General features: G+C 46.3%; 1 protein-coding gene across 1 annotated transcript in view; it reads right to left on the reverse strand.

Moving 5' to 3' along the window:
- Positions 1 to 15365, reverse strand: part of FGF18 (fibroblast growth factor 18) — a 72999-nt gene that overhangs the window by 4152 nt on the left and 53482 nt on the right. Inside the window, exon 4 of the mRNA XM_074883506.1 lies at positions 14667 to 14773. Coding sequence (XP_074739607.1) covers positions 14667 to 14773 — 107 coding nt within the window. The remainder of the gene's footprint in view (positions 1 to 14666; positions 14774 to 15365) is intronic.

Genomic DNA, 15365 nt, shown 5'->3' on the forward strand with positions numbered 1-15365 from the left:
ATGGCCTGGCCTGGTGCGATGGCGCTGCCACATGATGGGGGAGGACCCACATCCCCATCAGCCCCACAGAGCAGGGTGGGCACAAGGGCTTTGTGACCCCGAGATGTCCCACACATGCTCAGGGGATGAGCTGCTCCTGTGTTTTGCTCACCACCATTCCAGAGGCAGCATCTCCAGCCAAGCTCCCCGCTTACAGCAGGGCGAGAGCCATTGCAGAGGCACAACCCTGCTCCCACAAAAGGCACGGGTCCTCTTCAAGTCAGCACCTCCTCAAACCTGTGGCAAGCCACCCCCAAATTGCCAATTTTGCTCCCAGGGGCTGCTGCCTGGCCATGAAATGAGGCCATGCCACCACGGAGGCGACAATTTGCAGCTCAGTTCTTTGTAGAGAAATAAGTCAGAGCATTTTTTTCTTTAAACTCACCTCTAATAGCCATGGGAAGATGTGGCAGCTGTCAGCCAGACTTCTGATAAATGCCTTATAAAATGCCTGATCTAAACACCACCTTCCACAGAAACCCCTGGGGCATCACCCAGGTCTGCGAGGGAAAGCACAGCGGTGCTGGTAAAGCCCGAGCAGCACGAAGCACTGGCTCCGGCGGACCATCTCCTGTGAACAATAGTGGGGGGGCCAGCCCCAGCCCCAGCAAGCCACTGCCCAGTGACAAGGCAGTGGACCCAAGTGGTCCCAGTCCCTTTATCAAGCAGGGTTGGAGCTGCAGCAGCCATCCAAGGCTCCCCCTCCAGAAAGGGATATCTTGAGAGTGGGACTGTTTATACACCACAGGCCAATTCCATCCCACGTGCAGCTGAGGGTAGCGGAGCTGAAGGAGCTGCGCTGCAGCCAGGGGCTCTCCGAGTGCCCTGAGCTTACCAAGGAGCAGCACCGGATTGTTTGTGCAGAGCATTTGGCGACGGGCTCTCCAGTATTAAACGTGAAACATGTTGAACTGACACTAAAGCAGAATTAAGTGCCAAAGCATTTGCTGCTTCTACAATTACACTTCGGAGCGCTTTGGTGCTCCTGCTCTCCTTTTTATGACCCAACTTGGTCTTATTGTAGTTTGGCTTTCTCATTTTAAGTTCTCCAAATGGAAAGGATCAAAGGGCTCTTTGTTGTCGTAGCAGGAGCGCTCCTCCGAGCGAGGCATTCCTGCCACTAACAGCTTGCTGCTCAGGGGGAATTCGCGGCAGCCTCTGTGCCACCAGCCTGAGCCAAAGCATTAGCAGGTGCAGCCGCCGCCTCCGCCTTCTCCCTATTAGCCTGCCACACTAAGCCACCTGAGCAGCTTTTTATGGGAAAGGGAGGCCAGGGCAGGTTTTCTCATTTATGCTTCACAAATCTGGCTCAGTGGGCACCGGCAAATCCAAACTTCACTCGGCTTTTACGGCAACAATAAGCTCGCGCAAGCAGCTCGGGTAACACCACAGTGCAGGGAGAGATGCCTCTAAGACTGAAAGGTTTCTCTGTTTGCAAAATCAGGGCACAAATTAAGCCCTACGAGTGATGCTGTGTTAAGCTGTTGTTAGCTAAGCTTATGTTAAAACACTTCCCCCTCTTCAAATGACACCGCAGTTAGAAGCTCTCTGCTAAGGCGACTGAATGCACTGATGATGTGCTGCAAATAATAACAAACACCAAACCATAGGAAACACGTCTGTGACAACCCAGGAATGCCTGCTTAGCACAGGGTGCAGTGGGACTCAACCTTTCAAGTGACAAGGGGATGACTCTCCTGTTTAATTATCACCCTTCCACAAGTTCAGCTCACCAGGCTCTAAGACAAATTGTGGAGATACCAGCCCTCCATACAAGTGGGAGCAATTCCCTCTGCAAAGAAAGCAAGCCCCCACTTCCTAAAAATCACAGAGCAGGGAAAGCTACTGCTCAAGCAAAAGGTTTCCAAGAAGTGTACGCACCTCGGTTTTTTCAAGGAAAACTCCTGAAGATGGACCCTTTCTGCATCCCTCCCTCCCCTTCTGCAGACAGACAGGCAGAGGGGGTTTCTGAGCAGTGGTACCCCACTGTGCTGGATCTCACACCACCCCCAGGTGCAAGGCACACCCACTGAGCTCAGCAATTGTTTCAAAGGGCTGCTGAAATTTTCCTCAAATGCTGCTAATGTTAGATTCAACACACTACATTATACAGAAGAAATACTGCCCTGTATTTCCTAAATTTTGGAATGATGACAGCAGGGAAGACTTGGGTTTTCAGGAGATGTGTGGCTCAGCAGTCCCAGCAAGCCAATCCTGAAGCATCCCCAGCTGAGGACCAAGGGCTGGTGCACCCAGCATCACTGATAACCCCTACAAAGGCCCAGAGCTCTTTACACAGCATGTACCTAGTGACATAAGATTTCCAGGAAGCATTCCTGAAACCACACTTCCCCATGGTTTTGCACAAGTTCAGCTCAAAGTCAGACAGGTAACACTCAGAGCCTCCTCCAGACTCACTCCACGTGGCTTGGAAAATCCTGAGTGGAAGAAGGTAGGGCAGGAGCTGTGTTAATGTCGCAGCTTTTAGTACTGCCACCTCTCCCGCTTCATATGTACACCTTTTAAAGGTAGGTCAGAAGGTGCGACCACGAGGTGGGTACAGCAGCTGCCAGATCCAGCAATGCTGTGGGAGATACAACCCCCTCGCAACACAGCAACCTGAGTGCTCTGGCTGCTGGTAACCTGGGCCCAGCCATCCTCATGCACTTTATAAGCATTATCAGGACAGATCCGTCATAAGCATCCTGATGCTCAGCATTCTGGATTTATGGCAAGGCATCCTGACCACAAAGACACCTCTTGACCCAAATGCACATTCTTGCTCCTAGATCAGGCTGTAAATCAGGGAAGCTGCATCTATAACTGCCAAGAGTTACTCAGCTTCATGCACGTTTCCTCCAGCTCTCTGCCCTCTGAACCTGCACAATCCTCTGAGGAAAATACTTAGGAGTCATGATGGGCAGGTCAATAAAAGTGTCTGCCAGCACAGCGGAGAGGTTAATTATGTATACAGGACATCTAAGTGCATTCACAAAGCAGGGGAAGTAATACAAAACCCATGCAGAGGAGATTCTCCAAAAGGAGGGTGCATCTCCATTCAGAGGCCCGGTTTCAAAGTAGCAATGCCCATGTTTGCACCCACCTGCCCACATGCACTGGGGGTACATCCCATCTCTCCTGAAAGCATGCAAAAATGGGCACGGTCTTGCACACGTGGGATGGGACCTCCATGCTTCACAGAGCCCCGTCCCTGTTTGTGCCAGACACAAGCTGCAAGAACTAAGGAAGGAAGAGAACAGTTCAAAATTTTTTTCTTCCTTCTACCTTTCATTCAAAAATTCCACTTCTCTAATATCTGTTCAGTAACCCTCACACTGCCCTGGAAGAGCATTTTGTCATAGGATAAACAGGAGGATAGAGAGATGAAAGGAGTGTTTGTAGGGATGAACCAAGCAAGGCTGAGGCTATCCCAGGACATGCCTCCTAACCTGCTCCTTCCGTCACACGCACATGTATTGCCAACAGTGCAGCAGGATGGCACATATAAGCAATTAGAGCAAACTAGGTTGGCTTCATCTGGAAGGATGTACATTTGGTTAATAGAAATTCCTAACTGCATTTCAGAGAGCTACGTGTACTTACTATTAATGACAAGAAATGCCAATCAATTTTTAAATGAACTTTATGAAACCAATAGAAAATTTAGCAAAACTTAAGTCAAAACTGGGTTTCCTGCAAGAGGAAGCTACCGCTTCAGGAGATCTGAAACCACAGGCAGGTTTCAGACATGACATCTGAGCAGATCTTTGGCATCTACCATTACCTGCATCTACCTGATCCAGTTGCATGTACACTTCTAGGTGCTAAGTATGGTAAGAGCTGGGGAGGCATTTTTACCCATCCACACAAAGCACAACCTGTTGTTTAAATGCACTGCCAGGGTTTGCTGTGTTTCCTCTCTGAGCAGTCATTTTCAGCCTCCACTGAGGCTCCACAGGCTAGTTCTGAACTTTCTATAAAAGCCAACTAAGAGCAGCAGCATATTTTGTGTAGGCTTAAATTCATTATATAGGCACCTATGCCACTATAGGAACATTTTTTTTAAAATTGTTTAAAACATCAGGTCTAGATGATGACTGGAGCAAGAACACAGGACTAAAACAGCTGCTGATCCCATGGCAGGTCTGGTAAATCCCAGACACATAATACACATTAAACAAACATACACAGTAACTTTTTAAGTTATCATTTCAAACAAGTGCAATCTCATTCAGCCAACATTCTGGAAGTGACACCAGTTTCCCTGGGACAAGTTTAAATCAGTTGAATGACCAAGTAAGGTCATTGATTGTCTCCAGGATGGCATCAGTTCTCTTCATGTCAAATTATATTACTAAGAAAAAAGGGAAATCCATGATCAAATCAAGTGCCATGAATTAAAAATGATCATCCAGAATGGTTTCAGACTGCAAATGACAAACTTCCATCTGTATACAACAAATGCAAGGCTTTCGAGACTTCTCCTCCCTTAGGAAAACTTCGTATCTTTAAGTATCCAAAACACAATGTAAGAAAATGTCAAGAACAAAAATGTATTTAAGCAAGATCTATTTTTCTTTGACCTTAAAAATAGTATTGTAATGGCCATATCAAATGGACTATCTTTTGCTACTGTTGGAGCATAGGTTTTATTCTCCACTTCAAAATTAGCCTCTGTTCTCACTTCATCTCTAGAAACGAATTGAGAGTCAAGTAGAAACAGTCTTTAAAGAGCAGGATCCACCTGAATGTGCATCTCAACTGCATCCACTTGAGGAAGACAAGGCTGCATTGCTTTGTTCCTTGCTGCAAGTTAAATACATCAGTGTATTTGCAAAGTAACATTTAGAAGAAACATCACCCTGATCTTAGAGACGCTCAAGACGAACAAAAATTGCACTTGGGAGGTAAGATGCTCTGACGAAAGCAATTAAATTCAACTTGATACTTGTCAGCACAAGACACATACAGCACACCCTCTTCACCCAAACAGGGTGAGGCATGACTAGGGCTTAGGGACCCCCTCTCAATAATTTTAATTAACATTTAACCTTAGGGAACTGAAATATTCCAACATGACACACAGCTGCAACAACCAAGAAACACAGGGGACAGAATGTTAGCAGCTTTATGGTGACACTTGCTCCTTGAACACAGAAAGGATTAAATTAAATTATCATGTAGCTTTCAAGAAGGTGGTATTTCTTCTCTGGAAGGGAATACACAGCTTCCAGCCATGGGATAAAAAAAAGATTTAGAGGTCAAGCTTACAAGCTGGGTCTGCAATGTGAACCTTGACTTTGCAGAACTCAGATTTGAGAGAAAATTAGTGCTTCTTAGGAATATCCAAATGAAAACATGAAGTTTGCTAAAGAGGAATCACAAGAAATCCATAAACTCGTTACACAACTCTCTGGTGATCAGACGCAGCTGGGAGATAAAGGGCTGACACTCACATCCTCAGCTGAGCAACTGCGCCTCTCTAGCATAAAACCAGTATCATGAAGGAATTTATTTTTTAAAATAAAAGGATAAGGAACCGTTTGCTTTATTTTAGAGCAAACACCTAAAGCATTGTGGTTGTGCTGAGAAGTTTAAGTTGACTGGAGATGTTCATACATGGCTAAAACGTGACTACGATGACCTCTTGACCAGGTGGTCTGGCCCATGAAATGATGTATTAAGCACCAGTCCCATCTCAGATGATCCCACTACCATCCAAGGAAGCCCTGCTTGCAGGATTCGCAGTTCATGTCACGCACAGCTCCTCTACCCACACTTCAGTTAAAGCAAAACCTCCTGTCCTTGCTCAGCCTGAGAGGATCATCAGCATCCATCTGGGGTGCTTAGAAGATTGCAAGAACTGAAAGTAGCAGAGAAGGACTTAGCATAGACATTACTCTTATAAGATGTTAGGTGATGTCCAATCAACACTGTCAATGTTCTGCCTGGCAAAGCAGCTAAATACAAATCCAACCCCAGCAACACGGTGTGGACATCAGTGTGCTTAATGATGTGCTCCATTTATGAAACCTGTGGCCTAAATCCATCAGACCATGCAGGTAAAATGCACATACAGCACTAACAACTGATCAGCAAAGGGAAGGCGTTGGTAAATGCCTACATGGGGGCATCAGGTTCTCTCTCTCCATTCAGTGCCATGAATACCACAGTCTTCTGGCTCAGACAGCCTTCAGAGCTTTGGCATTCAAGCTTACGTGCACACACAGACTCTGTTAAGAACTGATGAAGTTTTAACCATTTGTGAAACAAAGGGTTCTTCTCTATACAAGCACGTTTCTTCCATCTCCTCAACCTCTTGTGCCACGTGAGCTCAAGCACTGCCAGCATTCCCCAGCTACCCCCATTCTCTCTGCAAACTCCCCCATCTCTCCTTCCCAAGCCTTGCAGCCGTTCAGCGTTTATCAGCATCCACCAAACTGCTCTCCCTCTTCTGCACATGGAGCTTCAAAATGACCTCTACTCTCTCTGCGACACCAAGATCAACCACCTGCTATCCCACACCACTACAAAACAGTGAAACTTCTTCCACAAAATTCATTACCCACATTCACATCATTTTCCCCTCTCCTTCCCACCTCCAGAGAATCTTTTGTGTAAAACACTGTTGTAAACAAATCATCACAACTACTGAACCAGGACAAGGCCCATTGCTCATAGCACATATTAATGCTGCAAAGGTCCAGTGAGCTCGCACCAAGTCCTACCACTTTGAAGGAACCACCACAGCATCAGAGCCTATCCACTTTTGTGCCAAGGCAGCCTTGGTGCAATAAACACTGGGAATTAATTTCACTGGGCTCAACCATAAATGGCTTCTTGGGAATCATTACACGGTGTGCCATCCCGAGCGAGGATTCCTGGAAAAGCCGGTTAACGCTCAGCACCTGACAGCTGCCTCTGCTCAAAGACGGGAGCTGTTCCAGCGGGGCTCCTGCTCGCGGGTGTGCAAACCCAGCACAACCATACCTGCCTCAGGCTGCGACACCTCGTCCCTGTGCCACCTACGGCTTCACAACGGAGGGCAGAGCCACCACAGCCCCTTAACGGGGGTGCACAGTGGGGTCCGGCCAGCTCTGAGCACATTACACCTACCAGGAAATTATTGTGTCCACACGCCCTGGAACTGTGGGATACATCATCCCTACCGTAACATCTAGCAACCACTCCTTGGGGAATTCTTCTAACACATTTCCAGCACTGTAAAGATTTGAAACTGCAACAAATGAAGCAGATGATACAAATTCTACCAGCATCCACAAAAGTCTGAATGGTGACCCAGCAATGGGAAAGAAGCAGCTGTGAAAGGTTGCAGTGTTACCAAAAGCCTCACAGTATTTGGGGGCTGAGAATGGAGGAGGGTGACTGCTGATTTTAGCTTCCACTTCTGCTTTTAATTTCACGAGAATCTCAGCTTCTAAGTTTTCAGAACTCAAAATTTTTTCCACTGGTTGCAGGAAAAAGCCTGATGAGGTGAATGCAGAAGATTCTAATGGCTCAATCAAATGAAAACTGGTTTTGTCATCTCATTGCTTTTAAGACCTTTGCAATCCTGCAGGGCTTGATACAAGATTTTCAGACATTTGAGGCTGGTTTCGGATCAGGTCCCTGTTCAAAGTACGACAGGGTCCAAGGTGGCTTGGCTCCAGGTTCCAATGAAAGCATTTGTTTAGATGACTTAAACTAAAACAAAATCACAGGGGAGCAAAAGCCTGGGAACAGTTCACTTTAAAAAAGGACCAATCCCACTCCATATGAAGAACCAGACTGCAGTTCAAAATGAGATCTGAGCGAGATCCAGCAAAAGCCATGTCAAGTTTTGCTTTCACATGAGATGCCAAGTCAGAATAGTTTATGGCTGAACATGTCACAGAGAGATCCGCAAAATGCACGCTATTAAACCCGACACCCCACTAATTCTGGTTGTGTTTTTGTTGCAAATTCAGCATTCAGCCCCAGAAATTGTTAGGTTTTACAAGCCCCTTTCAATACTGCGCAACTCCGGGAAAAATTCTGGATGAGCATCAAAACCCTGTGAAACTCAGAGTTCTGCCCCAAATCCAAGATGCAGTTAGGCATGAGTTTAAATACACAAGCTGAGGAGTGCAAACACCTCATCTACTGCATCAGAGTTTCAAACTGCAAACCTCTGAGTGGCCCTCTGCCCTCAGCACACACCTCCCAACATCTTTGTAGCACATTTGACCATCGGGACAGTCGCTGGCACAGGCAGACCCCAGAAAGACTCGCACCCAAATGCCACGCAGGACTGGGGCACGTGAAGGGCATCAGGCTTGGAGCTCCTCCCTGAGTCTCCCTGTCTCAGGCTAACACAGACCCCTGGCCTTATGGCAAGGCACTGGTTTCCCACCATCAGTGTTTCAAAGGTACACTTCCAAGAAAGCTCAACCTCAGCCTGGACCAAAGTCAGCTGATGAAAAAGCTGGTCCTGGTACACCGATAAAGCTTTGGAGAACCCCCCTGGTGTCTCCTACCCAGGTAAGTCTCTTTGTTCTACCAAGGGTGGCTCCCACTGAACCATCTGGAGCTCCTGTAACATAACACACTCCTTCTGGAAGGCCAGGGGTATTATAAAGGGCCAAGACTTCATGCATGGGCCATAGCGAGCACCTTCACTCTTTGATGCTATCAGAGATTTTTTAGCCAACTTTCCTGACTAAACACACACATGTTTTAAGAAAACCCCTATTTTAAAGCTGTAATGTAAACAACCCCAAATTATTACTATCCCCTAAAGGCTACTGCTGGCAGGCATCAGTGATAAAGCTCTGCCAGAGCAGTCTGGCATCTAGCAACAATTTGTTTGTTGTCCTGCAAAAATACAGAGAGCCTTGCCATATGGTATTAGCAACTTTCTGGTAACATTAAGAAATATATTGGCTTGGAAAGCAGTTATCACACCAGAAAAAATCTTACATCTGAGAGGCAGGTCTATGCTGTAAGTGGTATCAGCACAGCAGTGCTGGTCAGGGGTGGGGGAGAGGTGATGGTGGCCAGCAGAGCCACGTCACCGCCAGCCCCCAGCACAGTGACGTGCCCCTGGCACAGCCACGCTTCAGCTGGCACAGCTTTTCTTCAGGAGCTGGACTGTGCTCGAGGACACAAGCTCAGCACTGCTCGTCTGTGCTTTGTGAGCACTGGGAGGGCTTCAGCGCCACAGGCAGCAAAGCTGTCCCCAGAAAGCACCCAAATTACCTGTCATCGATCTGAAGCAATGCCTCAGTCACCCCAACCAGCCGGGGGGTTCCAACCTTTCACTGCACAGCTTTTTCCCACTGTTCACATTAAGCACAGAGAACAGAGACATAAAGCCAAACTCATTAAAATGCTTCTTCTAAAATAACACATATATACAATGCTTTTTCAAAAATAATGCATGTATACTATAATGATTTTCTGAGAGTGTGTGTATGCCAGATCACTGAGGATTTTTGAAAGAAAACCCAAAGAGAGATGGTGCAAGTCAGCATGCAGATTTGGTGGGAAATCACCTATTTTATATAATCACATGCTCTCAGGCTTGAATTCTTAGAAGGAGCTGAAGTGATGTAATGAGCAGAGACTTCTCAGGATACAACTCTACTGCTCTCCCTTTCTGTAGAGCTGGCAGGGGTGATATCTGTGATAGACCCCACTCTATCGCTTTTCTAACTTGTCCCTATTTCTGGAGTTTTCTCTGTAGCCACATCGTACCTCAAAAGAAGAACTTGCCCCCATTTACTGTGGTATAGGAGTCTCCTGCAGGCTCACAGTTTCAAGATTACAGGCCTATTATGTGGAGCAGCGTTACACAGGAGCACAGGACACAACTGACAGTCGCTACGCTGCCCCAACTCCACCTGCTCTCTGAGTCCCATCCCACCCTGAGAAGATGGCTCCAGCACCCACCACCTGCTTCTCTGTCCTGGAAGAGCTCAAGGAGTGATTTAACACACTGAGAGATGGAGCTGTTCTCAGAATGAAACCAGCAGGGAACAATATTGCTGCTGGACCTGGAAAAGATGTAATCCACCTAATGCCATGGAAGAACATTAGTGGGACTGCTTGGAGCATCTTCTGAAGAAACTTCTGGATCAAATCAAAGATGTGCTTAGCTCTTTCCCCATTATTCTCAAATCTGGATTCCTTCCAGTCATTACTTACGTTCCCTGTCTCTATACCTTGCTCTGAAAACTGAAGTCTCCCTCACCACTGTCTGCAATAACCAGCCTCACCTCCCACGTGTCAGCTTTGCAGGAAGCCAAGGTCAGTCCAGAAAAACAGGCCTATTGTCTCCTCTCCCTTTATAGCTGGGAGTGCAAAATACTCTCCTGACCTGCTATAAGCTGAGCACTAGTGTCGACCAGACTGCATAATCCCACGGGTGGCTGGTAGAGAACCATGGGAAATTCCCTGGCAAGAGCACCTGGGAATTAGAAGATGCTCTGATCACCATGTACCAACCACTAGCCCTAGCAATGCCTAGAGGAAGGGTCAGGGCTTTGGTCACCTTGTAAGGGTGCCAACAGATCCAATTTAAGCTTCACAGAGATCACTGACCGCTTGCAAATGCTCTCCTGACGAGGGGACTGGGACACAGCAGGAAAAGAAAATCTCTGCAGCGTCCTGTAATTCTAGAGAGCATGGATTTGATGTAAGGACAGACTCAGCAAGAGCAGTTAGAGGTGGCCAAACTAATTAACAGCCACCTGCTCACACTATTCCTTGCTCCAGAGACTTAAAAGACTTACCTTTGACAGTCTTTTACAAACATGAAGTCGCCTCTATTATTGACATCCTTATCTCAATGCATGAGATAAGAGAAGCTAAGGCAGACAGAAAAACCACAGAAGGACTCCCCAGGAGAATCAGTTAGAAACTCAGAGCTCCTCCGAAGAGACCATTAGCTCCCCTTCTCCCCTAACATTGAATTACTGCAAATATTCAGAGTTCTTGCATTCTAGGTGACTGGTAAAGTTGTGCCTTGTCACAAGCAGACAAGTCACATTGCACCTCTCCTTGGAAGCAGAGCTGAACCTGTCAGAATCCCCTTCTCCCCCATGTTTGTGAGAAGCCTGAGAGAAACAAACAGGAATAACAATTAAAAAAGACAAAGTTTTCAAGAAAAGCACCTAGCATTCCTCTTCCGAGTTTTCATATTTTAGTCTCTCTCCTTGTAATATAACTCCACCACAAAGCCTGGAGAAAAGAAGGCTCCAGGGAGACCTTACTGTGGCCTTTCAATACTTTAAGGGGGCTTATAAGAAAGATGGGGACAAATCTTTTAGCAGGGCCTGTTGCGATAGAACAAGGGGTAGCGGTTTTAAACTAAAAGAGGGTAGATTTAGACTAGATATAAAGAAGAAATTTTTTACAATGAGGGTGGTGAGACACTGCAACAGGTTGCCCAGAGAGGTGGTAGATACCCCATCCCTGGAAAAATTCAAGGTCAGGTTGGACGGGGCTTTGAGCAACCTGATCTAGCTGAAGATGTCCCTGCTCATTGCAGGCAGGCTTGGACTAGATGACCTTTAAAGGTCCCTTCCAACCCAAACTATTCTATGATAAAGCTCAGTGGTCCATAGAAAACTTCAGAAAGTCAGAAAACTCAGTACCTACAATTTCTAAATGTGTATACATAGAGGCACCAAAAACCCACAGACAAAAAAAATATGGTCAGAAGAACAAAAAAAAAAAAAAAAGAAATGTTTCTTGGGCCTTCTTCAACATAACACCAAGAGTCAATGAAAAAACACAATCCAATTTGTTTTCCCCCGGTGCTGGTCACCTTTAATGGAAAAGTCACTCTCTGTATAACACCTGCCCTGTCTCCAGTTTTCATAAGCAGCACGTAGAGTGTTGGAGACCTCAGCAGTTGCATGCTGTGATAATAAATAAAGTTAGAAGCCTGCCCAAAACAACTCCAAGCCCTTCGGCCAACATTGGCTCTGAACACACATGTGGTAACAACCAAGCGAGGGAGAAGACACAAGGTTTGGGGCTCCTGAGAAAGCTCCATCAGATGGCCTCCGCTCAGAAACACTGGCTTAGGTGCAACTTCTGATAAATAAATAAATATAAAGACACAAAGGCTGCTCTTCTCAGTCCTGTGGGTTAGCCTGTTCGCCTGCAACACAACCAGCTCCAAGGTGGGGAGCAAGCCCCATCTCTGGAGCTCTTGCATTCGTCACCAGTTCCAGCTGTGAACAACAACAACCTGCTCCGGTCTGTAATACCCTTTGTAGGTGATTATGGGAAACAAAAAGGACTAAATTCAAAGCAGGTTTTCAACTGGGGGGGATCCAAAACTGCTGACTGAGGAGGAGAACAAAGCCAGATGGCATATGCTGGTATTGTTAGGGATTATGCAGTGTAAGGCAATAGGAAATGAGCACAGAAAAAGACTCGGTTTGGTCCCATGGCTCCTCTCTTGCCAAATGAACATACCGGGGCGACTGTGAAACAATCAGTTTATGGGTTTCTTTCCCCTCCACCCCCAGACTGAACTTAAATATTTGTATAAGTCCAGGCCTAACTTTTATCTAATGTTTTCCTTGGGGTTTACTAGCTGTTTAGAGCATTCAAGCTAAAAAGCATTCCCTCAAAGTCTTGCCACAAAAAGAGCTGAAACTATGATACTAATTAAAACCACACTCTTTGGTATCAGGAAGACATGCTATTATTTTCTTTTTTTGCTCATGAGAAGCTGTTAATATGGGCAAAGCGTCTGGAACATTTTCCTTCCAAACGCCATGCTCCGTACCCACTCCTGCTCAGGTCGGCTGGTTTGTGAACTTGTCAGCAGTCTGGGGTGGGAAGGCTCTACAAGAATAGATTTGTTTATTTTTTTATAACAAACCATTTGCCAACTTAACTTTATGAAAAGCACATCAAGAAAAAAAACAAAAGCTTTGCACTGCATGAAAGGTGACAAGCTAAAGAACTGTCCTGCCTTGGTGCCCAATGGGCCAAACCAAGGCAGGAATCTTGCCAGAATATACTATATGCTTTGAAAAACAGCCTCTGACTTCACCAGGATGCTCCTGGACACTCAGCGTAGACCAGGAAAGGATGTGTGTTGCACTGTGTACCACAGCTGATCCACCCTGGGGTAAGGTCTATTTCATGCTCATTTTACCCTGTCTGATTTGAATGCTTCTAAGGTTCCATTACTGTGGTATCAGCACCTCATAAACATTAACAAAATCATCCTCATAACATTTCAGGGAAAAATGCTATTATCACATTTAAAGGATGGAAAATTATGGCACAAAAAAAAAAAAAAATCAAACGACAGGTTTGTGTTCGGTACAATCTTCAAAAGCATTCATGTATATCCTGAGAGGTCTAAATCTGGCTAAAAACCAAATTTCCTTGTCCAGTATCAAACAACAGTGTCTCATTCAGAGCAGTATTGCACTGCAGAAGTGCAGGAAGCAGAGAGAATGAGCTGCTTTGGTCCAATCCTCCCAGAGCATCAATTTCCAAGTCACCACCGATTTCGAGCAGCATCCTGGATGCTGCCTGCTTTGCCAAAGCAGCTCCGCAGTGGGTCAGGCAGGCTGCCACGGCTAGCGGCTGCCTGCGAAAGATCTGCGCTTAGTCTCGACAGAAGCATCTGCATTGCTCGTGAGGAAAACAAAAGTGGCAGGAGGGATCCTCCGGGGAAGGCACTTGTCCCACAAGTGTCACTCTCGGGACCACAAAAGTAAATAATGTTTCATCAGAGCAATTTGGTTTCTGGTTTCTGTTTTGGAGCGTGGCTTTCGTTGTGTTGACTCAAAACAAAACTCAGCTTCCCTTTTTCACAGCCACAGAGAAGCCAGATTTTAATTTCTGGTGGTGCAAAGTGCAGGCAGTGGAGGAGGGGAGTTTTGAGCGCTGAGGTATTTTATTTTACATTTATTTTTTGGTGATATTTTAACTTAGCCTCTAAGTTTGCCAACAATACAGAAGAACTGCCTAAATTACAAAAACAAGTTAATACATAAAAAATATGACTTCAGCAAAGAAGTTAAGCTAGATGGGTGAATACGCTGTAATTTGTTACATGCTTCCATTGTGCAGGGATCCAAAGTAATAAAATATTCCTGTAACGCTAGAACCGTGAGGCCCAGCCCCAGCACAATGTTCGGATTCCAGTATTAGCTCTGCCACACCATCCCCTGGCTCACCACTGAAAGGGGCCTTATGTTGCCTACCTCCCCAGCACTAACCTCCCCAGCACTAACCAACCTCCTCAGCACAGTGCTCCACTTGCCCTTTTATTTAGAATTTCCCTCCAAAGAAAGATCACGTCACAAAGTTACTGTGGAGGTGGCCAGGACACTGGGATGCTGAGGTGACATCTCACGTCAATTTAAGGCAACTGTAAAGCGCAAACCCATCCACGTCCGAAGCACCATCAGAGAATCCCAGGGCTGGCTCAGGAGCTCAATTTTATGGATGTGGGGGAGGGCTCGGGCAGGGCCTTGCAAGCCCCACATCCCCTCCGTCCTGCTTTTCATTTGAGGCTGACAGGCGAAGCTCGAACACATCATTACAGCCTTGAGGAGGCTGCTAAAGGTAACACTCATGTTACAAATGAATTAATAGGAAACACTTACCTTCCCCACTAGCTTGCCTTTCCTGTTCATGCAAAGGTAGAAGTCTGTCTCCTTCCCTTTGATCCGGACTTGACTGCCAAAAGTGTCTGTTTCCACTAGAAGCTGGGCTTGTAAAGGAAGAAGAAAAAAAGCATTTATCAATGTGGTCCCATTAAGTCAGAGCGTGCAAAGCTCATCAGCACATTGTCCCATGACCTCTACCTGAACCACACCACGCTGGGATGCTCCATGAAGGAACCACCCAAGGAACCACCCAAGGGCTGAGCTCCAGGCTTGGTCGCAGGTGTAGGTCTGACATGTCTCCATCGACTCCTACGCAGAGGCTCCAGATTTAATGCCAGCTTAGCACAGAGTATGCATATACACGTGTGTGCTCCATCTGTCCACACCAACCCCACCACCCCGTCGGCAATATAAAGCTCAATGCCAATGCTCTTCTTCAGGCTGCAGGAGGGTTCTTGGAAGGTAAGAACATGGATTTTATTCTCAAGAAGATAAAAGATGAGCATGACAAGAACGAAAGTCCTTTCCCCACAGCCAGCAGCCCTCAAACACTACACAGAAGTGGTCCTGCCACACGCTTATGGTGCAAAACATCGCAGTGATCTCCTGAAGATCACCACAACAGCTATCTAGGGAGAAATTCAGTGCTGCTTGTTCTGTCTGATCAACACCCTCCCTGCAGACGTCCTCGGTGTG

Source organism: Strix uralensis, chromosome 14 (genome assembly GCF_047716275.1).
Source record: "Strix uralensis isolate ZFMK-TIS-50842 chromosome 14, bStrUra1, whole genome shotgun sequence".
Lineage (NCBI taxonomy): Eukaryota > Metazoa > Chordata > Aves > Strigiformes > Strigidae > Strix > Strix uralensis.